Source organism: Magallana gigas, chromosome 1, assembly GCF_963853765.1.
Source record: "Magallana gigas chromosome 1, xbMagGiga1.1, whole genome shotgun sequence".
In the NCBI taxonomy this organism is placed as follows: domain Eukaryota; kingdom Metazoa; phylum Mollusca; class Bivalvia; order Ostreida; family Ostreidae; genus Magallana; species Magallana gigas.
The window spans coordinates 25,577,509-25,605,093 of NC_088853.1; the positions used below are offsets into that span (position 1 = coordinate 25,577,509).

At 31.5% G+C, this 27,585-nt stretch overlaps 1 protein-coding gene across 1 annotated transcript; it reads left to right on the top strand.

Moving 5' to 3' along the window:
- Window positions 1–1,308: 1,308 nt before the first annotated feature.
- On the top strand, window positions 1,309–27,055 carry LOC105339512 (receptor-type tyrosine-protein phosphatase mu). Its single transcript, XM_066085686.1, has 30 exons — window positions 1,309–1,416; window positions 3,926–4,159; window positions 5,478–5,732; window positions 8,209–8,343; window positions 10,415–10,543; window positions 11,839–11,970; window positions 12,234–12,371; window positions 12,509–12,646; window positions 14,941–15,078; window positions 17,096–17,227; window positions 18,528–18,667; window positions 20,996–21,187; window positions 21,771–21,853; window positions 21,936–22,012; window positions 22,137–22,444; window positions 22,586–22,673; window positions 22,825–22,889; window positions 22,999–23,035; window positions 23,145–23,242; window positions 23,381–23,509; window positions 23,969–24,117; window positions 24,364–24,499; window positions 24,705–24,851; window positions 25,055–25,142; window positions 25,249–25,322; window positions 25,469–25,603; window positions 25,731–25,850; window positions 25,959–26,104; window positions 26,446–26,581; window positions 26,879–27,055. Exons 1-30 carry the CDS (start codon window positions 1,356–1,358, stop codon window positions 26,957–26,959), a joined length of 3,921 nt encoding a protein of 1,306 aa, XP_065941758.1. The 5' UTR covers window positions 1,309–1,355; the 3' UTR covers window positions 26,960–27,055.
- Window positions 27,056–27,585: the final 530 nt, after the last annotated feature.

Genomic DNA, 27,585 nt, shown 5'->3' on the forward strand with positions numbered 1-27,585 from the left:
GCGGTTGAAAAACATTTTATTTCATCAGTAAGTAAATAATCAGCAAATGTGAAAAGATACCAATTCGGATATATATTATACGCAGGGCAAAGCTTCTTATATGAAACATTTTATATATTCTATTATTGGATATAACTTTAATCCTATAAATGGGAACTATGATTTCAGACTTGTGACGACTGATTCTCTGAAGTCATCGGACAATGCCTTGCCTTGCGTATTAGATTTGCTGATTATATACTTATTTGGTGAAATAATTTTTATTTTCAATCACTTTGCTGATACTATATATAATGTTTTTCGATCGCTTAACTAACATGTATATAGCAAGTTAGAAATGCTGAGATGGATTGAAAATACATTTCCTATAACTACACGTACAGTTTCAATCCAATGTTTTCTCAGACGTCCGTGTCAATTTGTTCCCGCCCATTTCAAATGTTTTGACTGCAACAAGTGAAATTGACGTACGCTGTATATTTCCAATCTTGCCAGTTAATATTCCGCAGTCTTATTATGCAGATATAATCTTGTAGTGTGATATAACATTAATACTATATTGAAATGGATAAAGTAACACATAGCAATGCCTTTTTAACCATTGTGACTAAACACCAAACTGACCAATATATTTTACTTACTGATTAAATGTACAAATAAGTGACTTCCATTTTTATTCTGAAATTTATCTTTGATCCTGGTTGGCTGTAAAAGGCTGGACAAGATAGATAAAACAGACTGGAGTTTAGCTAAATACGTCAAATTCCATTTGATAGTTTCATTGTATCCCGCATCATTCCCTATCATTTATCCCTGTCGATTTTTTTTCTTCCTTTTTTGGAATTGCGGCGTTTTACCAATTAGTCGATTGTTTGACTATTGGTGGTGATATCACTCGTTGAGTACATACGCACCTATCACAATCATATGGTTATTCGTTACGTTTATAAACTTCATAAACGACAAGAATTGAACTTTTTTTCATGCATAAAATCTAACATTTAGTTTTTAGTATATACTTGTTACAACATCCTGATCTCTCTATGTCATTTTCGTCCCATGTACTTAGATGTAGTTACAATTTAAAATTTCCGTACAACGTTGAAGTTGTTTGATCTCCTAAACCACGCTCAAGCAAAGAAAACATGAACATTGTACGTTTAAACATTCTCAACACTAAAAAATATTATCAAATAACACGAACTTCCTTATACATAATTAGGCTTAAATTACTACAGATCAAAATTAAAATTCTCATTTTTTAATCTAAACATAATTTGTTTCCGGATTTATGGTTATGCAGTTCAACACTATGGCGACATTGGCTGAATGATAGTCTAGAAACATTTTTCAAAATGAAAAGACAGACATGGTTTATTTTATGCACGTTTTTCTTGGATGTTGGTCATTGCTACGGTATGTCATCATTTTTTATAAACGTCTAGAATGGTTAAATATATCTTGTACAAAATTGAACTATAATGATTTTCAATTAAAACGACAATTGCAGTGTTGTGATTATTCTCTAAAAACCGTTATTTAATAATTTTAAATGCATTCAAAATCTTGTAATCAGTTGCAATTACACTCATTTTTAATCAACATCAATTCCTCTCAATTACTTTTGAAAATGTAATTGATTTGTACAATTCAATTTCATAATTTAATGTTTTTAAAAATCTGAAGAACAAGTAGATATATAAACAACACTGAGATACAAAATAACTATTTAACTGTTATTTTATAAAATATTCGAGCTCATTCAAATAACTATTTTCTGATTTTGCTTTTAATTGTTTGAAACTATTATGTTGGACTTTTAATTCGTTCAATATCGCTGAGTCGATGTTATATGTAGTGACCATTTATTCAATATTTTTGTTCCTGGGTATAGGAAAGGTTCACAGTTATACAAAATTAGACCTATACTTTTTACTCTTGGCAATGTTTAATGCTCTATATTAAGCATTATGATACATTTAATTATCGTACGAACACCAGCTCATGCCAAAACAGGTATACAAAGTATACATCATTATAAAACACTTTTTAAACATTTAACTTGGGAAAGAAGATACTGAAATGTAATTGAAAATTATTTATATATGGATGAAATTTTGGAATGCTCTTAGATTCATTCAATTTACTTGGATTTAGGCACACTCAATTAGAAATTCCAATTATTTTTAAAAATATATACAAAATAACGCTGAATTACAATTTTTGTGTTTCAATCGCCTCATCGTTAGTGAGTTGTATCTTTATTTAATCTCCTGTCACTTTCATTGCGCAAAACCATCTCATTAAATGTTTTACATTTTTAATTATGTGCAAATACTGTATGTATACACATTTTTAAAGTAAAACAAAACAGTTTATTAAAAAAATAGGCATTGGCATTGGAAAGATACGACGTCATCATAATCGGAACAAAGTGCCTCTTATTTTATTTTATTATTACTTTGCTACATTTTCATAATACATGTATCAAAGAAAGAAATTTAGTCTTATTATTATACAGTATATGCAGGCCAAAGTTAATTCTATTAAAGGAATTCAAATCAGCATTGTATACCAGAGCCCATCAGCATAATTCAATGGTAACAACCATGCATATACAGTAGTTGATGCTTCGAACGTGTTAGGTCACAATTTGTTCAAAAAGGCCACACAATTTTATACATATGTCTTTTTGCATATATCAGTGAATGATACATATCTAAATGTTTCACAAACAGGCTCAACATGTTTGTATTGGTGACGGAGTTGCTCATCACAAGGAAATAGATTGGAACATATTATATTGGTTCATATATGCAATAACACTTCAAACAAACGTGAAAATTAAATTGGGAAAATAGTTTACATGATCACGGTCAAAAACGGTAACACGCGTTATTATTTTTAACTCTTAGGTTCCAATTGTTGGGTTATGTTAGGGCTTTACGTCGTTTGCCAACACACATGAGAGCGATGAGAGAGATGAAACCCATGATGATTCCGAGAGATTAGGGGACTTTTTTGTCGGCTGTTTAAAGTATTTGATTTTTTAATAATTGTTTTAACGTTTTAGTGCGGCTTTTTATGCATCATGTACATTTAAAAGTTTTTAGATAAGCCTATATTGTACCAAGAATTCTACTTACAATATTTAATTAAAAGTTAATAAGCAATTGAATAACATGATCAATTTACTCTTAATGATCCTCTTAAATGTAGGCGATGTTAGCACAAACCCGGAAGATAATTCATATACAACTTTTTTCATGATAAATTCGTTGAAAACCTAGACGAAACGCAAACTTATTAGATTACAATCATGTAAATTTAGAGATTTCCTAAATATAAATACAGAGTGACAATAAAACTGTTCCATAACGAGCTTTGATGAATATGCTTATGCATTTTTATGCATTGATTCAATCGGATTTTTAAAAGAAATGAAAGTAATTCAAGAGTTTAATAGGTATTAATTGTATATGAAAACTTATAGACTCTAATTAAGATTAATTGGGTTAAAATGCACAAAAATCAAACACTCACTTTGAAGCATTAAGAAATCAATTGAAAATATTATATGTGAAAATTGAGTTATTGCGGATGTGGTGTGGTGGTGGTGGTTGGGGGGGGGGGGGGGGGGTTATGATCTTCTTATAAAAAATTCCTAAGACATTTTACTTTAGATGTCATTTCTAAACGTACCTCTAAATATCGCTTAACCACCCTTACCAGCCCCACAAATTGTAACGGTGTGGTTTGTTAACAGGTAAAATGCCGGTTCTTCTTCCCGACTGTTATTTATCATACTTTTATTGCTGAGGTCGGTCGGTTTGATTAAATGAATACATTGCTTATATTTTATATTTTATTGTAAGATTTATGAGTCTAAGGTTGATCACTGTCCTAAGAATTTTTGTTTTATTAGAAAATATTGCCATTAAGAAACCCGCATACCAACAGACCCCATTCGTCCAAGGTAACGACACATATGCAGCAAGTAATGCTGTAGATGGGCGCAGAACAAACATGAAATGGAGTGGAGGCCAATGTGCCGTATCAGGTAGTGGAGGTCAAACCGCCACCTGGTGGGTGAACCTGACAAACATCCATAGCATCCATCACATCACCATCTATTACTTGACGGATGAAAAGAACTTTGGTATTATAATTTGATTCATTTCCCGTAATGTAACATTGATCATATAATAATGAAGTGATATTTTTTTTTCTAATCAGATACCTATTTTAATATTTCTATTTTCTTACAATAAAACATATTTCGTTGACTATTTAAGCTCGCCTGAGTTTAGGTCTTTAGGGGGCTGTTTTAATCACATCTCTCCCGGCGTGTTATTGAGCTTCGTCTAAAAGAACATTGAATGATTAAAACTTTGCATTATAGCTAGTTAGAAAAAAATCAAAAAATAAATCTTAAAAAATTGCTAAAAAATGTAAAGATTTAAAAAAATATTACAACCTAATCCCATATGTGCCAATTTGGTCATCCTACGGATTTTAAATTAACCCATTAATTAACTCATTTCAACAAGGTTGACACCTAATTTCTACAATGTTTTTTATGCTTTACACATACACATGCACGCAAGAAAAGGTGTTACAACCCTTGCATTAAAACAAGACTTGTAACACAGACTTCAGATTAACGTGAAATTTCTAAGCGTCAAGCTAATGCGCAATACATTTTACTCCCCCAAAAATAAAAGAATAGCAAAATGTCTATATTTCTTCTTTACACGTTGTCAAACAATCCTTGATCTAAAATATCATCCATCCTGAAAAATTACAGAAAACGCACAAACGAACCCGTTACTTAAAATAAACTATGTAAGATATTAAAGAAACATTTCAGCGACTAGAACGAAGTTTTCAAATATTACTTATAAGGTTTGTTACCGACTTTTTACAGAAATTTGTGGGGTTGGTAAAGTCCATAGAAGGTGAGGCGGAGCAAAAATCAAAATCGTGCCAATGCCCCGTTAGGTTTTTAATTGTAGTCAATAAAACTTTTTGAGTTCAATTTCAGATAAAATTGATGAATTTTCTTTGCTTCACTTGTACTTACACCTTTCCCCATTTGTGCATTTTTTAACGATACAATATACATTATTATAAAACCAAAAAAATAATTCTATTATAAATATCTAGTTTAAAATTTATCTGTTTGAATTTGCCTTTTTAGAAGTTTGGTGGATTTCTTTATAATATATCTGAAATACATTGTATCAAAAACGTATAATTAATCAGAAGAAACCTATGATAATTGCATTTAAAACTGTCTCTTGGAAACATTATTTTTAGAAATGTTTTTTCAATGTTTCCGTAATAACTTTCATCTTCTTTTTTAAAATCTATTAACCATTTACATGATATATAACTCTTTATATTGTATAGATACATTTAAGAAATTCATAGGTTGTCCACGTACTAATTAATAAATAAATCGTTCTCTGAATCAGATTCATCGAATTATCTAGCACGGTCCTTTTTGGGATTTTCTGTGTATGTCTCCAATACAACAAACAGATTACAAGGAACACTGTGTTTTAAGGACACCAACTTTACTGGGAGCACCATACCTGCTGTGTTTAATACAACATGTACCTTGCATGGACAATACGTTATATACTACAACGAAAAACTAAAACATGTTAAATACCCAGAAGGCTACTCTGAATTTGCTGAAAGCGATCTTTGTGAGGTGGAGGTGTATGGTGACTACTCTTTAATATATATATATATATATATATATATATATATATATATATATATATATATATATATATATATATATATATATATATATATATATATTTAATAGAGGGTGATTACATTTTTATTATTTAATATTTAGAATTTTCATCGCACAAGCTTTATAATATAATGTTTTGTTATACTCCTGTACAACTGTTACTGTATAACTCTATACGAAAAAAACGTCCAGCATTTTGACTGTTGGACTGCAGCTGTTGGGTTTGATCTGTTCAAAGACCAGTGACGTCACATTCTGTGAAAACGCTTTATTGATTAGGAGGGGTATTACAAAACAGTTGTTGACTGTGTCTCAGGCAACAGTTGATCTGTCGGACCGGCTCACAAACTGTTGCCCGCAGCCTTCGGCATTGGGCATCAGTTTGCGAGCCAGTCTCACAGGTCAACTGTCGCACTCGACCCCAGTCAACAACTGTATAATATTCAGTTGTATTTTCTCACTATATTACTCTATATAGACAATTAGTGACTAATTGTCGTATTAGCTTGTCTGAAAAATATTGACCGGTTAATATTCTGTTTATTGTTATACCCCTGTAAAACAACTATTCTATAACTCCATACGAAAAAAAGTCCAGCATTTTGACTATTGGAATGGAACTGTTTAATTGTAACTGTTAAAATCGACTGTTAAAAAGACTTTTGACCGGTGAAGTCACTTTCCGCGAAAACGTGTCATTGATTAGAACGGGTATAACAAAACGGTTGTTGTCTGGGGTCGAGGGTAACAATTAATATGTCGGACCGGCTCGCAAACTGTTGCCCGCGTTATTCGGCCTTGGGTAACAGTTTGCGAGCCGATCCGACAGATCAACTGTTACCCTCGACCCCAGACAACAACAGAACAATATTGACCGGCTACGAATATCTAGAGAATATTCTCTTTATTTCAATTAATCGCTTCTGGTTTGTTAATTCGTAAACGATGACGTAAATTACTTTTTAAAACAATGTGACGTCATAATAGACAGTCGGTCAAGTCAAGTAAACAAGGGACGCGCAATGTGACGGTTTGTTATCATAACGGATATAAGTATTTGCGAATTACTGTGAAGTAAAATCAGGTTGAACATATGTATGTTAATTCTTACGGGCGGCGGAATATCACCAATGACCGTTTGATGCTGAAGATATTTTGAAAATAGACTATGTACTAAATTGAAATCGTGAATTCCTTGTTGAGCTGAGAAATTACTGCGATCTTTTTTCAATTACTTTTTTAAACTTTGGTTTGTTTCTCCATATAACATAACAAATGTTGACTGTGTTTTCGGGCAACATTGATTATAATAGCCCCCTTGGAACGAAAATATTGCCCTCCGCTTCGCATCGGGCTATATTTCGTCCCTTGGCGGCTAATACAGGTAACTCTCGATAGCTCGAAGTCCCTGGGACCAAGGAAGAACTTCGAGGTTTCAAGAGTTCGAGTTTTCAAGAGTTCGGAATTTTCCGGGTTGACCGACGAGTTTTAAAATTATTTTTACCGGATGTTATGATTTAGCCATTTATTGAGTTGCTAACCTTACGCACGTGCTTATACAACGTTTTCCTTCCAGTAAAATATACAGAACTTGATGTTAATAAAACTCAATACAAACAACTATCGAATAAATTCATAATAATTATTTATTTTATGCATTTTATCAAGACCAGATTGCTCAGTACTACTGGACTGCATGCGAGACGATCGACATGTCATAAATGTGATAACTGAGTATCACCCAGTGTTCCCACTGTACGGGTCCTTCGCAAGCTGTAAGAACCTGTTCGGCAATAATCATTATAATGACAATGATGCTGATAAGCATAAGTTTTACAGTTTTATAATTCTAAAATTTGACTATTGCTAAATATTATCGTTTCGTCTCAATTAATTTTTCATTTTCATTGCGTTTCCCAATTATCGTAAAACGGTTGGTATTAATGGTTCAGGTATCGGTATGGTCAATCATTAAACAATTACCACCTTGCATGACGAGTGTCGCCTGAATAAACAACCTGTGACACGGGTCCCGCGTCTAACGCCTGGAGCCATTTAAATGACCAGGTAGGTGTTAATTAGGTATAGCGCTTCGAGATACACAGCGACTTCGAGGTATCGAGAGTAAAATACTATAGATTATGAACAACGGGACTGCAGTTTCACTTCGAGGAATCAAGGGTTTCGAGAGATCAAGAGTTCGAGAAATCAAGAGTAAATTTGCTTAGTTATATAGGGAAAAAAATCGGGACCCTAGGCTCACTTCGAGCGATCAAGAACTTCGAGCGATCGAAGTTCGAGCCATCGAGAGTTACCTGTATAATCAATGCTGCCCCAAACCCTATTCAATACTTGTATAACATTAAGCGCACGTCGCACTTCATCATATGAATTGTAAGGTTTAAAACTAAAGTAATTAAATTGAGAATTATTTCAAGGATGCCCCACCACTGGGTTTTACGGATCTAACTGTTCCATTTCCTGTCCGGACGTCAACTGTCGGTACTGTCACATAGAGACGGGCACCTGCCAGGGGTGTATGCCTGGGTACGGAGGTCACCGTTGCGAATTAAGTAATATTGCTTTTTGTTTATATATTTCAATTGAAAGGTATATGTGGCGTATTTAGACCAAAATGTTTGTCATGGGTGTGAGTAAAATAAACATCTTGTTTCGTATGATTAGACGTTTTACAAACTTTTGGCATATAAAACATTTTTTGTTTTTGATTATTTTTCTCTAAATTTTGCTACACGTCTGATGAATATTGATGTGATCTACCATCTGTAACGCCACTGCACATGAATGCAGGAAAACCCAGCATTAAAAACACGATGAAAGAGCAATTTATTTACAAAAAAGAACCACATTGTTCCTGCCTTAAATTAGATAATTATTATATCAGATTATACTTGAAGCAATATAATACCGATATCCATTAACGTAAAACAATATAATTTGTTGATTATGTATAATAAAGATGAAATACGATTTTAAAATCATCCACACGGTAAACGGAATAAATACCCATCTACATGAGGGATGCATGTACTGAGAGTGTTTATTCAAAATGTTCTCTAAACAAAAATTCATTTGTGGTTAATAATAACTAATTATATATTCAAGACTTATATAGTGAAGACAAGGAAGGCATGGAACACGAACCTGACTACTGTAGACGTGGGAAACATTGCAGTATTTATAATTTCACTATGTTCATGGTGAGACAATTTTCCGTGAACATTAAGCCACCATGAATATTGAGCCGTGCATTCGCCATCTCCGTGTAGGCCACCATAACAGATGCGTGTGTGCTTAAGCGGGGCCAAAGTTACCACTTGTTTATCGTAATCATATTATATTAAAAATTCGATAAAAATAGCAGGTATGGGTATTACGTTAATTTAATGCAATTAATAAATTAATTAAACAAATGTTTATAACGGAATATTCGTGTCATTTGTATCTCTGCCGACCTATCGAAGCCATTATAAACACGGGTGCTTATTGTGAATTAATTATCTCGGACATCTCCTTGGAGCAAAAACTACTGTACAACCATAACGTTGTCTGCGATTGGCTTTCATATTGACCAGTTCATTTTAAGAGTGATTGATTATAAAGGTGTACTACTTTCTACAGATTACATGTATTTTTTTCCCCTTATTTTTCATGCCCAAAATTTCAATTGCGCATTTTACACCAGTGCTTATTACATTCGAAACAAACATGTTTTATTATTCTCATAGCACTTAACGTAAATAAGGCTTTAATTTTACGTTATTCAAAAGAATATAATGATAATAGTTTTTTTACAATCAGGATTTACTTTTCTAGGATAAGATTTCGATAATCCCTGAATCCCTGATAATTCCTGAAAGGTACTTGCGCAGGAAATCGTGGAATTAAAGACGTTTACAGTAGCAAAACACCTAAAACTTCACGATGGAAACTTAAGTTTATTTTGGCTTTAATTCCTATTCGATCAATCTACATGGTCTCCGATGATGATCGTCTCTTCGTTTCTATCCTTGTCTTTTTTTTCTTTCCTGTCCAATCTGTCAAACTTAACGGTCTGCCTCCTTTCTCGTCGTCGCCATTGTTGTTGATAGACCGGGATGTATGGGATGGTTCAAGTCTTTTGTATTTTTTCATTGGCGCGTAAGAAAATAAAATTTATTTTTTTTATCTTTTTTATTTTTGTCATCCGATTGACTTATACAGCGTAATTTATGTGAAAGTCCTATCTTTGAATAAAGTGATAACGCATATAATTAGATCTTTTTATTGTTATTCACTAAAAATACGCCACGTATACCTTTAATATTTCCTGTTCTACATTGATTCAAGAGTGCCTAAAGAGTAGATTATCCAGGTTACATAATATGCAATGCTCATTTTTTCGTTAGTTTAGTCATATGATATAACTTGCATTTTATTCATTGATCAATGACACCGTGTTTAAGTCGGCATCTGTTTTAAATCCTTTTTATTCATATGAAGTTTTAAATAAAATAAAAAATGTGCAACACCGTATTATAATGATCATTACAGAAACTAAAGTAAAAAAGGCAGATAAAATGAACAAGAGTTACTTTTAGAAAGTTTGAGACGTTTCCAAATAGAATTTCTTTCTACTTTCAGAATGCCCTCGCGGTTATTTTGGAGAGGAGTGTGCTGGTAAATGTTCTAATAATTGTTATAGCTGCAACATCAATGGTCTGTGTGACTCTGGATGTCATCCAGGATGGAGAGGAGATTACTGTCATGAAGGTTTGATTTGTAATTTGTTATGTATCATTAATGATTGTGGTCTATGGATTTTTTTTTTTTTTGTATTTTTTCTAATTATTTTTTAAAGATAAATTTTATTTGGAGTTGGTTCATTCAGTCTGTCCACGACGTGTACTCCACTTACTATTTTTTTTTTTATCTTTTATTAGTCCCCTACCGGTTTTCACCGGAGGGGACTATAGCTTTCCTCTGCGTCCGTCAGTCCGTCTGTCCGTCCGTCCGTCTGTCTGTCCCACTTCAGTTTTCCACACTTTTTTTTCTTTATGCGTTTGAGGAATAATATGAAATTTGTTGAACAGCTTCAAAATGTCAAACTACAGATGAAGTTTACACTTTTGTAGCGTCTGGTTGACATATTTTCGAGAAAATTAATTTTTTATATTCAATTTTTTCTTAAATGTTTGGGTTCGTTATCGGGTTCGGTGTGTATTGAATAAACGAGGAAAGTATGTTGTCAGTAATAATATCATGCATTTCTTGGATCATTCCTTTTATTGTTTCTTACAAACAAATAAGTAAACTAGTGTCAAGAATTGTGTTGTAAATTTAATCGACAGGGTTTTATATATTATTATTACAATCGGGTTCGTTATCGGGTTGGTCTGTTGAGACGATAAGAAATGATATTCTGCATAACAGTGCATTGTTTTCACAAATTTCTACAAACCGGTAGGGGACGTGTATTGCTTATGCAATACTCTCAGAATGCTTGTTTATTAGAGCAAACAAAGTATACAAAAACGTTCTTTAATTAGCGTACATTCATATTGTAAACTTCCTTAATTTTTGTATTTATGTTGCATATAAATGAACATGTTCTCATTGAGATGATTTTTAAAACGACTTTTTCTAACAAGCTGTCTTAACAGCAACATGTCATCATATGCATAAAAGTAAAATGTTTAATTTTTGGTACATAATTTCTTATTGTTAATTAAATAAAGACACAGACGTCGATAATCTGCTGAGTTGCATAAATAGGACCAATAATGTTTACATGTAATATGCATGTGTACACATAAACACTTGTGTATAAAACTGTAAAACATGGTATATATCTTTTTTAAGTACAAATTGAGCAATAGTAATGAAAAGAAATATGTTTGGTAAATGTACATAAGATTCTATTATTCTAAAGCTGTTATACCATTTCACCTATCCATATGAACGGAATGTAATTAACTGGATGTTATTCGTAATAACATTGGGGATTTTGTAAATATATATGTAGAAAGACAGATTTGATTTTAGGTTGCATATCATTGTACTTCCAGTTTGCTTACACGGGTTCTTTGGACAAGACTGTTCTGAACAATGCCACCAAGAATGCATTGGTTGTAACCATGTCAATGGTTCGTGTGTTTCTGGGTGCAAACAAGGCTGGAAGGGGGACAGGTGTCGTGAAGGTATTTTGTTTATGAAATGCGTTTCGATATTGATGAAAATCATACATTTAAATGCGCCCAATCATTGCCATACTTTTGTTTCCTCGTTTGTTTTGGGTTTTTTTTTTCTTCATAAATCAATCGCAAGATAGCTCATTATAAACATTTGCATTGACAATGTTCGAATACCTACATTTATTATACAAATAAGCTATTAAAAGATCAAAATCAAGTTTTTATTAGTAGCATACTGCACTAAATAGTCATTGATTTTCTTTAAAAAGCATGTGACGAGGGACTCTACGGTTTTAACTGCAGTGAAAAGTGTGGACACTGTCAGGACATAAAACAGTGTTTTCATCTAGACGGGATGTGTACAACTGGCTGCGATGCCGGCTTTCAAGGAAAATTGTGTAAAACTCGTACGTTTTTTTTAGTTATGACGTTTATATACCAATCAATGAAAAAATTCAGACAATGTAACTGTACATCATAATTTCATAATATAAGTTACTTAAATATATGGTTGAATAGAATTTATAAAAAAAAATACTTACAGATTGCAAAGAAGGATCATATGGTTATAAATGCAATGAAACGTGTGGACACTGTCGGAACAATGGCTTTTGTTTTCATATCAATGGAACATGTTTGACAGGATGCAGTGCCGGATTTACGGGGGAAGTTTGTAAAATGCGTACGTACGAGGGGTAATCACAGTTTTCGATGATCTTGTGTCGATGTAAGATGAGAAAAAACAATTTCAAAATATATCATTATCATGTCGTTTTACAAGCATATTGCAAAATTTGGGCATTTTTATTAGTTTTAGATATAAGCGACTATCATTTAATACATTTGGTTTTGTCAAACCCACAAGTACGCATGGTCCATTTATTAATTTAAAAAAATAATTACCTCTTGATATGATTTAACTCTCTTCGATAGAATTGATGCATAAATTTGAGAAAGTAATTTTATCATTTTCTTAACATAATCACAGTTAATTTGTATAAACATCTATATGTCTAAATGCATCATCCAATATACAGTACAAACACTTATTCTTGGGACAATGTGGTTGAAATATATTTTTTAAAATGGGTATAATAAGTGCTGTTTACTTTGGCATTATTATGATAAAATCCTACAGCAATGCATATTCGAATTTTCATTCACTCTCCTATTTTCTTTTTCTGATTTAAAAATAGGTTTATTATAGCATTGAATCATGATTTTTTGAAGTATACACTCTCATAACTGCAGCGGTGTGTGCATACAAATTGAGTAACGCGCGTTAGCGCGTTATGAAAATTTGTATGCACACACCGCTGCAGTTATGAGAGTGTATACTTCAAAAAATCATGATTTAATGCTTATATTTACATTTTTTTAACTTCTTGCCTTGTCTGCAAATGCGATTCATACCTTAAAATTCCTATCTTATCCTAAGGGTAAGTTAATATTAATGGAAGAGCCACAGTAACAGCCACAAGCGTGAACTTTGATTTTCGCTTGTGACGTTGCAGTTTACAGCGTTTAACGTTTGTGACGTCATAACAAAAACTCGTCAATTTGACCTTTGACTACTTGTTGCATTTAGGAGCATTTGAAGATCACAGAATTTAATGGAAAAACACAGTAGAATGTAAATATTTAACTATCAATTCCATTTTTAGTTAGTTAAGGAAAACTATTTGCGATATTTCATTAAGTATTAGATAAAGGTATATGAATACTCTTCATACGCTTAGAACTACTAACTTGTTTAATTGTTATAGGCTACTTTTATTTACATTCGGTGTATTTTTCCTTTTGAAAACTAACTCGATCAATGTCGAATAACAGATACGGCGTCTGAGCACAAGGTAAAGCTTTCAGGCGTTTTAAATAAATTAATTACTGAACGATGACATAAAACTTACAGAATCAATTTTTGTTTGTATTTTGAAAGTTAACGGTGAAATCATATGTTGTTGATATAAAAAAGAAAAGAAATGATTTCCTGCCAAAGTTTCGAGCACAATATTTTTAGTTTCGAAAGGGTAATCGCTACTCCAGCAATTATTCATATTCATGACAAAGAACGTATATTAAACGGCTATATTTACATTTTCCAGTGTGTTTGCCTGTGGTAGCACTACGTATCAATTTTGTACTATATAACCCATAATACAAATGACGCCAAATTCAGGCGCCAGCGGGGTTTTCTTATTTATATTTAAATATTTAATCGCACGATGGCTTAAAACTATATTAATATAAGTTATAAGGAATCATTCTTTGAATATTATGAGGTGATGGTTTCGGTCGGGGCGTGATCAAATCTTTCATAAAGCCCTTCGGGCTTTATTGGATTTGATCACACACCGACCAAATTTATTACTTCATAATACTCAAAGAATGATTCCCTATTCCTTATTTAACCCGATAATAAAAAAAAAATATACAAAACTAACGTCAACATAGATATAAAAAATTCAAAAATCGATTCATTTAAGCATTTTCCTCCTGTAAAACAATAAACTTGATAAAATGACCTAATGTTTGTAATTATCGGGAAAAAAACATCACTCAATATAACATTCTTCAGGGTCGATTTCTGTTCATGGATTTCGGTCGAGAGTGTATTGTTATTTGTTTAGAAAGCACAATAGCAACATGTTATTTTTTTTTAAATTAACAGTGCAAATTTTATAAAAACACAAAAAACCCTTTCCTATTAGAAAATATTGTTCATTGACCTAAAATTTATCAGAGATCAAAAAACAATCATTATTATTATATGAAACTAGACACGTCTGCAGCCGTATTACCATATGTTCGGTTTGGTTTTTTTTCATTCGTCGTGCGGATTTAGAAGTGCTTGAAGTACATTCACGTCATTGTAAGTTTAGAAATGGCGAAATAAGGCTTATAATTATCTTAATAAGTAAAAAAAAATAAAGCTATCTTTTTTGTATGACTATGTATAAAAAATATATTTTTTAGATTGTAAAGAAGGGTCTTATGGTGTAGATTGTGGAGATAAGTGTGGACATTGTCGTGACGTAAATCAGTGTTTACATAATAATGGAACATGCCTCACCGGCTGTAGTGCAGGTTATCAGGGGACATTGTGTGTAAAACGTACGTAGAAATCTACCGAGAAAGTTTTTTGTTAAGTGATAGTGTTCTTCCTTTAAACTGTTTTATTTGCATCAACTGCAATGGGCCATTAGGGTTTTGCACTAGCTGTATCATAACTCAAGTATTGAACACCACATTAACATAAATAATGTATGATTACACAATTATCTGCCTAAATTACAAAACAAAATAAATCTTTGTTCATGCATAATGAGGTAAATGGAAAAACAAACCTGAATGTGCATTATCTCTTATGCAATGACTTGTTGTGATGTGTTGACCAGTTAAAAGTGAATCGAAAGTTTAAAGTGTTGACTTAAGAAAAACGTATAAAATTGCTTTGCTGAGTTTTCACGTCTAATCTAAAATTATGGATCCATAAATATTTTTAGACTTAAAACATATTTGAATTTATATTTGTCAACAAAATATCGATAACGTTTGAATCAAATATAAAGCATACAATCTGCATTCTTGAAACCTATTCCATATCTCTTTGCAGTCAAAAACTAGTACAATATCTGGTAACTGTAGTTTGCTCTTTAATACAATAGACCTAGCTCATCATCATCATTATTATTATTATATTATTATCATTATTATATTGGCTTTTTGAGCGCAAAACATACATACGTTTCTATGCACTGTATAATTTGCGCATAAGAGGGGTATGCTTTGAAAGGTTATGTTAGAGATGCTATGAAATTGTTAGTCCCTCAAAACAACAGTGTTTTGAGGGTCTTCCAGAATGCCTCGTATGTTTCAAGCTTATAGAATTCCAATGGTAAATTACTCCAGAATTGGGCACCCAGAATATTTACAGCCCGTATTTGTTTGTTGATTCAAGTTTGAAAACATTCTAATTGTTCTTCTCAATCTTGTGAACACAGAATGTACGATGTTGACTGCAAAGAAAAACGTAGAGATTGTTTTGACATTGATAAGTGCTTTCTAATACTAGACTGTGACCCGTGAGTGCACGGGTTGACATTGCATAATATGTTATCGAACATTTACCATATGGATACATCGACACACCATATTGTTGACAGGTACATAACCAAGCTTTAAGCCTAAAAATGCTATTAATTTTACTACACTCTGCTTAATTAGAATAATCTAACTGTGTTTGGAGGAAGGCCTTCACCACAGTTAAAGCTAAGCTTCCCATATACATTTACCAGTAATATAAAATAATAGTAGCATAAAAATTGCAGAATCGCTCCGAAACAATTTTGGAAGAAATTGATGTAGCTGCATTAAAAATAACAGCCAAGTTATTCTTAACAAACCATTTCGAGGCTGTAAATACCTTTAGTCTGAAAATTTTATTTGAATTCAACACTTTTTCACCAACGTTTTTTACTCCCTTTAATATTTACACACCATATTGATATTCGGAACTCTCGGGATTTTTCATAATAAATGCACCGAGTAAGAGTTATCTCCCGTATTTTCTTGAGAGACAGAATACGGTGTATAGCAAATGTTCAATTAATATTTACAGTATACGTATTTGTATAATAGTTTCAGAGTTTATCCATGAAAATGTTATATTGTGGAATCATAAACTAAAGAGCCTCCTGTAATTTAGCGTGAATGTAATGAGCATGCGCAAAATTGTAAAATCCAAAAAATTCAGTTGATCTCCGGATTTTTGTTAGGAAATTCCGTTGATTATTAATTAGCAGAGCTTGATCGAGAAAAAATAAAATCAAATTGGTAATAGCCAGGTACCAATGATGTTTAAAAATATAAAACAAAACACAGCAATCTTCCGATTTCTCGGTATTAAAGCCCAAAAATTCGAGTCTATTATTTTAATATAGTAGTAGAGATGTTTAATTTGTTAGGGTGCAGTGTATCAAGGGGACGTATGTAAAATGCATGAATATCCTTGTAATCAAGATGTACAGGATACAGATATCTAAATTGAAACACATGTTCATGTAGACACCAAATCAGTGGTTCAATACACGAACTATTCAGTCACAGTCTTTTTATTTATATCAAACAGCTTGTTCGTACGGATTTTTTGGACTTGACTGTGCTGAAAAATGCATTGACACGTGTGCAGGTTGTAACAACATCAATGGTTTATGCGATTATGGTTGTATCCCAGGATGGACAGGCTATTTCTGCAATACAGGTGATTATAATTATATATATATATATATATATATATATATATATATATATATATATATATATATATATATATATATATATATATATATATATATATTTATTTATTTGTTAAATTATTGACATTAAGAAGTTTCGTTTTAATCTCCGCTAAAGATATTAACTACAAAGATACAGCAATGGTTTGTCTAAAAAATAATCAAAAAGAAGGCCAACCGATCCTCCATGGACAATACGTTAATAGACCAATAGCTACATTCAGTGTATATTTCCCCTTATGTTTGCATTTGAAATCTACGACGTTCAATTTTGTATATTTACGTTCCATATATTTTTTGTTTGTAAAGTGGGCAGTTATAACACTGTAATACACACAAGGTACTCAAAGGTTAAAATGATGAGTTTTATTGTGACGTCGCAAACGTTGAACTTTGTAAACTGCAACGTCACAAGCGAAAATCAACGTTCACGCTGGTGGCTGTTACTGTGGCTCTTCCATTTATATGAATTTACCCTTAGGATAAAAAAAGAATTGTAAGGTATAAATCACATATGCAGACAAAGGCAAGAAGTTAAAAAAATGTAAATATAAGTATGAAATCATGATTTTTAAAAGTATACAGTCTCATAACTACAGCGATGTGTGCATACAAATTTTCATAACGCACCAACACGCGTTACTCAATTTGTATGCACACACCACTGCAGTTATGAGACTGTACACTGACCATAATTCAATGCTATAATGAATACACTTTGCTATTTCATGCGTCACGAGCACAGACACAAACGTTTTCACAAATTTTGTTTATATTTATTTTTGTAAAATTAAATGAAACTTTCAATCTTACAAAACCTACATAACCAATTTGATATGGACTTTTAAAAAACAATCGTGCCTCACCTGATAGTTTCAGGTAGTTTACATGTGTCCCAAAATTAAAAGCGAGATTTTAGAATTCACGATTCTCGCAATTTTACACAGATATTAATTCTTCGCGTTTAATTAAGAATTTACAGTACCTAAAGAAATCTCTTCTAAAATATTGATAATGTTTTCCCCTTATGACCCTTAATCAATTGAAAACAAAATTATCCAATGGACCGGCCTGTTTAGGATCACAATGAATTGGTAAACATCATTAAATTATATATTTTGAATAAAAAAAATGCATAGGTTTAGACTTTTACCTCTCTAAAAACTATGTTCAGCGTTTTGTTTTAACAGAAACATGATTTGAACAAACAGTTGCATAAATAGATCGTGATGTATGAGCATAATTTGTATTTTACATTGCCATTAGTTTGCCCAGTCGGATTCTTTGGACAGGAGTGTGCTTACATATGTAACAACACATGCAAAGGCTGTAACAATACCAATGGTCTGTGTGATTCTGGCTGTAATCCTGGCTGGAAGGGAAACTACTGTAATGAAGGTATTAACGTTTACTAAAATATATTTACATTCTACTGTGTTTTTCAAATAAATTATGTGATCTCTAAATGCTTCTAAATGCAACAACTATAAATCAACTAATAACTGCGTATTAATCTACATAAGTACACTGTAGTTCCCAAACAGTGAATTCTATGTTATCCGTTAAAATATATTTCATACATGTTGTCAAAACAGCATGTTGTACAATTATTCAACAAAGAATTTGATTTTATTGTTATAATCAAAACTTAAAGCGTTATTTTTCATAGATTAAATTTTCATGCTCATCGATCTCTACTCAACAGTATATGTGATAAACAGTTGAAACCGGATTTATAAAACAGCTGTTCTTGCTGTTACTAATTTACTTTCTCCGTGATCTGCAATAAGTCTTGATTTATTTAAGTAAGTAACTGATTTCAACAGTAATGGAATGAAAATATAAGCCTTAAATGATTGAATTTTGATATCGTCGTGTCAATAACTGTCCTTCGTTGAGCAGACAAATTATCATAACGCGCTATTCAATTTGTCTGCCAACTTGACGGCAGTTATTGACACGACGACGTCAAAAAGATAAAATCATTCAATGATATATTGTGTGCGCAAGATATCACACCTTGTTTTGATTTTAACTGTACACGTTTTCAAGCAAATTCAATTTTGTTAGTGTTGTTCAGCCATACGTAAACAGTAATGGCATTAATATGTAGATTGCATTTACTGTGATTAGTGTCGGAAAAACTTATTGGAGTACATTTAGATATGTGTCACCATAAAATAAATATTAAATGAATTGTTGCATAAATAATTGCCAAAGCAGATTACGGATGCTTTAATTACAATTTATTTTCTGCAATGATTTGATTTATTATATACCAACAGAAACAAGGCATGTTTTTGTCTTAAACAAAAAGGAATTCTCTTTTAATCCTTTTTTTATTTCAAAAGGTAAAAAAAATCGCATCTAATTTCTTATGTCCAAGTTCTACTACACCTTGGTATAACCAGTTGTCTTATGTGTAGTAATGCAACGTCAAAATAAAGAGAACACTTGAGCATTATCAGTAGCTTTACTTGTAATTTAAAAAAAAAATAAAAAAATCTATGGGACGTGCTTTTCTGGATGTGTTGATGGTTACCAAGGAGACCTGCGTAAAACACGTAAGTAGCTCAACAATTTGAAATACTTTTCAACTCAGTGGCAAACTGTATCATTAATCATTTTGTAGTGATCTGTAATTAGTGAAATACAGTTACTTAACACGGTTTTCTTGTTAGAATTTTTTAAATGATGAAAATAATATGTATTCAACTCTTAGTACACGACTACATTTGACTATAGATGTGTTATTGTTATATCATAATAAAAAATATATAAGTTAGTGCTTTTCTGCATTATAACAGCAAACTTTCTTGTTCAGGATCCATATGCGTTAATGGCTCTATTTTAACGTCACAATGTCGCACATACTAAAATCTGTATTCTATAATGAATTGTTTTTTCAGTAAAAGAAGGTTCATACATTTTCTATTTTGTATAAAAAGGTAAACAACATAATTTATACAAGGTCATGTGACAACATCGACAAATGATGTTGTAATAGCCAATCTAACATTATACAAAATGTTCCGGGATTTAGTTTGAATTTAATAATATTCTGGATTTGCGGATTCGGTTTTGTTATTAGAATTTTTCGACGGTGAACAAGTTGGTTAGATTTTTTCTAGTCTCTGTGCTGACTACTACATACCATGTGTACTATATTTGTTTCTACGAGAAAAAAACTAATTTGGTAAGTTTAGCATATAATCTACTTGTGTATTGTTTTTGTGCAGAAAGTTTTATATAAACGAAAGTTATAAACGATTAAACAGTAACTGTTCGACTGTAACGTGTTAGAATGTTGGCACGAGTGATATATCTAGGAATGCGTACATTAATTTAAAGATACATGAATCATAGTAGCATCTGTTGTATGGTAATGTCGGAAGTTCAGATTTCATTGTCTGCATGCGATATTTTGTGCATTCTACCATTGACATACACATATGGTCATTTATTTTTCATTGTGTGATTTTCTAGAGGACGAATTTTATTATATTTGCTATTTACTAGAGCATAAGTGCAAATTTGGTATACAAGAACACAGGGCTTGTATTTATTAGTGTTATTTATTTGTCCAATGCTGAGCGTGACTTGTTTTTTTTTATAGCATCAAAACCTTTTTTTGTATTTCCAGATAATCATATCACACCAGATTACATCACATCAGATTCCAGCATATTTGCACTCTTCAATGCTTGAATTACTTGAATAAAGATTGACATTAACAAAAAGTTGTCACTTTAATTGATGACAGTCAGTACAGATATGCTTTGAAAACATACGATATTTGTGTAACATTTCTTTATTTAGATTGTGAAAAGACTTTCTTTGGAATGAATTGCTCACAAAAATGTAATATTAGGTGTTTAAATCAAGATTGTCATCACGAAACCGGGGAATGTGTTGACAACCAAAAAGTAAGTAACCTATCTCTCAAGTATTTGAAAAATGAGATGTGAGGCTTTAACAAATATGCAGCAAGAATTTCAGTAAGAAATCAAAACCAAAGGAAACGTACTACCGAGAATTAGATTAAAACAATGCGCCATATGGTATCTTCTTCATTATACAGTTTCAACATAGAAATTATCAGTCTTTATTTTTAGTTGTTATTAGTTTGCAGTTATTTTTCATCAAATTCATTTTCTTTATTTGTCGTCAATGTGTTTGTTATTCAATGTCTTGAAAACAGTTTTAATACATACACTGTGACCAAATTAAAAGACTTTTTTATGAAATATAAAATAAACCAGTGAACAGTAAACTAAATGTTAACTTTGTGCTATGCTGTTTTTATCAAACTTTATTTTTCTGAAAAATTGCAAGACTAGAGTATCGCCGTAAATCCAGTTTTACAACAGTTATCTGAAATGCATAAAATTAACAAACATTCACATATCTAGATAAATTGAAAGTTGACATATCTCAGATTCGTTTTAATGTTGTTTTCTTATTAACCTCTCTTACAACCAGTGAATCATCTTTAAATAATCTTTATAGCATAACAACCTACCAACTATAATTGTCCTGCTTAGAAGTATAGTTGCAGTCGTTGTTCTTCTTATTAAAATTCTGTTTAGGAGGTAACATTTATTTCATCTTATATGCTTTACATTATGTATACATTTCACATATTACATGTACATGTATGTTTATGCATGATAGGACTCGAAGTAAGACATTGAAGTTACGTACTACTGCTAACAAAGACGACTATGAGGCAGAAACTTCAATTCAATACCGTTAGTACTTCCGATTGTGTTTCTAAATATATGAACGGTGGATATGTGTCCTATCTGTTTATGAGAATAGATTGATTTCTGTTATCGATTTTTGATTTTTGATCTATATGAACTCATGTTTTAGTTGTTCAAAACAGAATGCAGAATCTTTCAACTTACTGTCAGAAGAGTAACTTTGAAGAAAGTAGGAATTTGCCAAGTTCATTAAATAAGAAATGCACACATGGTAAAACTTCAAAGAAGGCAAGCAATAGCAATGGATTTAAAGATAAAAACACATTTGTTAATGAAAAAGTACACGCAGGAAATCAGATTGACGACGTATTTCAGATAAAAGAACATTGTACAATAGATATAGATGTAACTGAATTAGGAAAAGTTATTGAAGGAAACAAGAAAAACGATGACAGCGGTTTTAAAAAAGAGTATGCGGTAAGTATAATGATAAAGCCTATGTTAGGAAAAATATGTGAAAATGGTGGTATACCTTTTCTAAGAAAAAAAGCTGATGGTACATCTAGCATTTAATGTTATAAATTTGACAAGCGTATTAATTAGGGTGTTTTTTTACAGTCGCTACTGTATGGAGACCAGTATCCGTGTAATATCGGAAAGCTTCCTGGAAATATAACAAAAAACAGATTTAAAACCATACTTCCCTGTATGTATGTCTAATGAGTATTTAATTGGGAATAAAAATATAAATTTTAACTTTAGATATATACGAGTACATTTTTCGCGATAAACTCATAATAAACAAAGATAACTAATTTTGTTTTTTGTTTTTATTATTTTCAATTTAATATTTGTAGATGATCATTCTAGAATTACACTTGAAAGAAAGTGTTCTGACTACATAAATGCCAATTATATTGACGTGGGTACAATTTCATTAAAACACAAATAGTTAAATTCTATATAGTTACGTTATACAAATTTTCAAATTTTTAAAACGAAAATATCGATCTCTTCATTTACTTTTTTAGGGTATTGGGCAAGAAAATGATTACATTGCAACCCAAGGTAGTATATTTCTAAAAAAAAAATATTTCATGTCATGTTTTGCCGTGTCAATAAAAGTAATCGTATACCTTAGGGATAAAAAATAGCTTAATCATAATTTCATAAACAGGACCAAAACAAAACACTGTCAACGACTTTTGGGTTATGGTATGGCAAGAAAAGGTAGCACAAATAGTCATGTTGACAAATCTAGTAGAAAAAACCAAGGTAAATGCTCATAAGCTTTTTGTTGAGAATTGCTTTTTTCAATATTTTAAACAATTTTTATGACAATATTTAGAAACGAACTGTATTAATCTTTCCTATTTGAAACAAAAATGTAAAATATGCATTATGTTTTTAAAGAGAAAATGTATTCAGTATTGGCCAGACCTGGAGGCAAGCATGGATTGTGACATTTTAACATTAAAAACGACTGAGGAAAGGCGTTATGCGTATTACGTCATTCGTAGGCTGAATGTTAAACACAGACAGGTATTAAGGGAAAACTGTACAAGAGCATTTGGTAATGCATACTGAAATAAATGAAAATTTAATGGTGCTAAAATAGATATACTAAAATCGGTCTTTCATCGCCTTACAATCCTCTAATGCCAACCAAAATTTCGAATACATATTAAGAAAGTTCGTCATAGTATATCATATACGTCATCAATATATGTAGTACACTGTAAGTTATTCTTATATTGTTCAAAAGCCTTTATATGATATTAAGTTTTTTAAGGCCTATTGACAGACCTAAAGCATTCGACTAGATTGAAAGGGGGCATCATGATTTAACTTATTTGATCTGCAAATAAAGTTGTGAATTTTTTTTAGGATTAAAGCAGCTTTTAAAGTAATGCCGTTCAAAGACTAATGAAATCTAAATTGACAAAATAATTAAGTGCATTACTTGTATCAGCTTTTAGCATAAGCATTTGCAAATTTTAGAAACATGAGAATAGAACGGTCACCCATTACCATTTCACAGCCTGGCCGGATCACGGTGTCCCGGATCCGATTTGTCTTTTACTATTCCACAATCATGTGGAAAGAACAAAACGTACCAGCTACGGAGGTCCAACTATCGTACATTGCAGGTATATTCACGGTTTTAATTATTTAAGGTCACATCTCGATTTTAGCTAATATAAAATTGAAACGAGAGAATTAATATATCAAACGACATCATGTATGTTGTAAAACACTTGTTTAGATTTTTAATATGTCTATTAATTTTCATACTAAAAATCTACATTTCTGACGAATGTTGTAAAAATAAACCAAGTAATTGTTTTTATGTCTATGACGCTGTAAGTAATTGACGAACTATTTCATCGGTAAAGTGCTGGAATCGGAAGAACAGGAACCTACATAGCAGTTGATGCATTGTACAAAGAAAGCCAAAGGAATAACAAAATCAACATTGCAGAATACGTGAAGGATATGAGAGAAAAAAGGATGAATATGGTCCAAACTTGTGTAAATAATTGAGAACTCGTCTATTTTATAAACATTGTACCAAAACCCTGAGCGAAAACAAAATAAAAACATAGAAAACTAGTGACAAGTTTATCAAACTAAAAAAAATCGAGCATTACATATGTTTCCAATCTATCAGGTGTTGATCTTTTTTATTTTAATATTAATAAGAATAGAGGTTACAAGCTATACGTTTTCCTTGCAGGAACAATACAAGACAATATATCTGACTCTCCATGAAATGCTTAAAGTTCAAATTCCCATTCAGAATACAATGGAATTTCTTCAGAAATTGGAAGCTGCAAAAATAGATCTACCGGCAAATGATTCTTTGATTAGAAAAGATGTTCAGGTATTCGTATATAGTTGTAAAACATATTTTAGAGACTTGAATGGAAGTTCACTAGTTAGAAATCTGCATCAATCAACTCTTAGAAAATGGCACTGAAGCCTATGAGATCAATTGGCGAGGTTAATTTTCAATCAAAATATTTGTTTTAAATAAACAAAAATAAAGACAGTTTGTATTTCTCACTTTATGTTAATATATTTTAGCGGCTTCTGACATTGCAGCCTCAGTACACAGAAGCGGATTACGAACTTGCGTCCGATTACAGGGATATGTCAAGCTCAGTTCTCCCTTGTAAGTAAAACAAATGGTTACACCATTACATGGAAACATTTAAAGAGTATTTTCTACTTCATCATCTTTTCTTTTATGTAATGAAATAAAATTAAAATTGTTTTAGTGGATAAATACGTGCTGTTTCTAACGTCAACCGTTTCCAAACGTGGGAATTACATCAATGCAATATCTATGCCCGTAAGTCTTAAAAAAACTTGGAATATTGTGTAAGATATTGTTCACATTTATATTTATTTTATTAACCAATATAACTAAAAAAACTCATTGATAACCATCATCAGTATTTACTGAAGTTTAATTTATATACTTAATGTTTATGATAGTCTTTCACCAACCGGGATAAATTTATCATCACTCACTATCAGAATCCAGCGGACGCTGTAGATTTCCTGCGACTCATAACTGATCACGAGTCGGAAGTCGTCGTCTGTATGGACCCTCTCAGCAGTGTTGAATCTGTACGAGCTTAAAATCTAAGAATAAATCTACAAAGAGATGATATTAAAAAAACCCAAAAAAACATATATTACTGATTTACATCTAGTCGTATGTTGTGTTTTAAGAATAGCGTATGATGTATTACAGGCAGAGCAATGGTTGCCAACTATAACTAAAGCTAAGAGTCTGAGACCTTTCAAAATTGAACTTCAGGAAGAACATAAAACAGAAATAAGATGCCGAAAAATAAGAATTTCTAACAAAGGGGTAAGGAATGGAATGATAATACAGATTTGTATAACTGTTATGCATGTCCATCAACTTTTTAAGTCATTTAAGTCATTGCTGTCTAAGCTTTGTCTTTTTTTTTCTTAGATAGAGGACAAAGAATGTTTGGTTGAATTTGTGGAACCATTGTATAACTTTAATCTTAAGGAATCTCAGACGGCTGCTCAAATTCTTGGTTTGGTGTCATTGGTAGAGAAAATTAAAACAGACAACCCAATAACCGTCGTCAGCAGGTTTAACCTTTATTCGAAATACGAACTGAAACTTACTAATACTTAACAATAAACGGTTTCTGTTACCATCTATATTCAGTGTTAACGTGGTATGCTCCTTATATTCGTTGTTAATCTGATTCGTAAAAAAGGAACATTTTGTAAAGAATATGTTCATTTCATTTATGCATATGTTAAATTATATTTATAAATATGTAGCAAACATGATGTCTTTGGTTACACAGTACCTTGCCTTGTTCTTTGTGTGGCTTGAGCTCTTTTGTAAAACCGGATATCTGATGATGCTCTTAAATGTATAAAATCATAATGTGCTTTTATGCCAAATCGTATTATACTTAAAGGGATGGTGCCGCTCTGTGTGGCGTGTTCTGTGCTGTGTACAACCTGATACAACAACTGAAAATGGACGAGGAGATAGACGTGTTCTCTACGGTCAGACTCCTACAAACACGACGCCCTGAACTTTGTATATCTCTGGTAAACCATTTTTGTGAAAAATAGTTGAAATAATAATTTTTATACAAAGTAGCAATAATAAACCTTTTTTACTTATTTGAATTTCTTGTAAAAGAAATTATCATCAACTAGTGCAATAATGGATCAATCGGTGACCTATTGTTATTTAGAAAAGTTTCACAAAAAACAAACACGATAATTGTGATTGTGCATGAAATTGGTTAATTGATCTTTTTTTTGTAAAAAAAAAAATAATATTTTGCACATTTGATATACATGACGCACAGTTTCAAAGTTTATCATATTTTTTTTCTTCAGGAGGAGTATGAATTAATCCATGAGGCCTTATACAGATTTATAACGTCGCGAAAAGAAGAACACATCTACTACAACCAATAAACATGAAGTTTATACATCGTTCAAGTAACATTGTCAGTGACAGAATCATATATTGAGTAATCACAAATACTTAGTCACAATACAACAACGATAACTTAAAAAAATGAATGAACGATGATATTTCAGAAATACTTTAATCATTTCAATTTATTTTTCTTACGTTTATACTAGTATGAAAAAATGTCAATTAACATATTCAATCATAAAAAAATATATAATTATTATCATTATAATTTTCAATTTCGTGTTGTTTCAGGAACAACTTTTAGTAATTGATTTATAACCAATCATAGTCAAATAGCAATATAGACAACAATATTGCATATTACGTTCAATAATATAAAATCATTTAAGTCTTTGGAAGTTCAAGTTTACTTTTTTCTTTATCATAAGTAATATATTTGTGTTTATTGTCTATTTACTTTACTTTTTGCTGTTTTAATTTAGAACACTGTATTTTTTTCATCATAAAAAATGTTTTCGTCCTGTAGACTTTAAAACTGAAATGAAATAGGAAGATATTTATTAATGGTATTTATCCAACTTACAAAGTTATTGCAGGTTGGCCTACGATGAATGTAATATAGTTGATAAACAAGATGGGATAGAAAAAAGTACCGGTACAT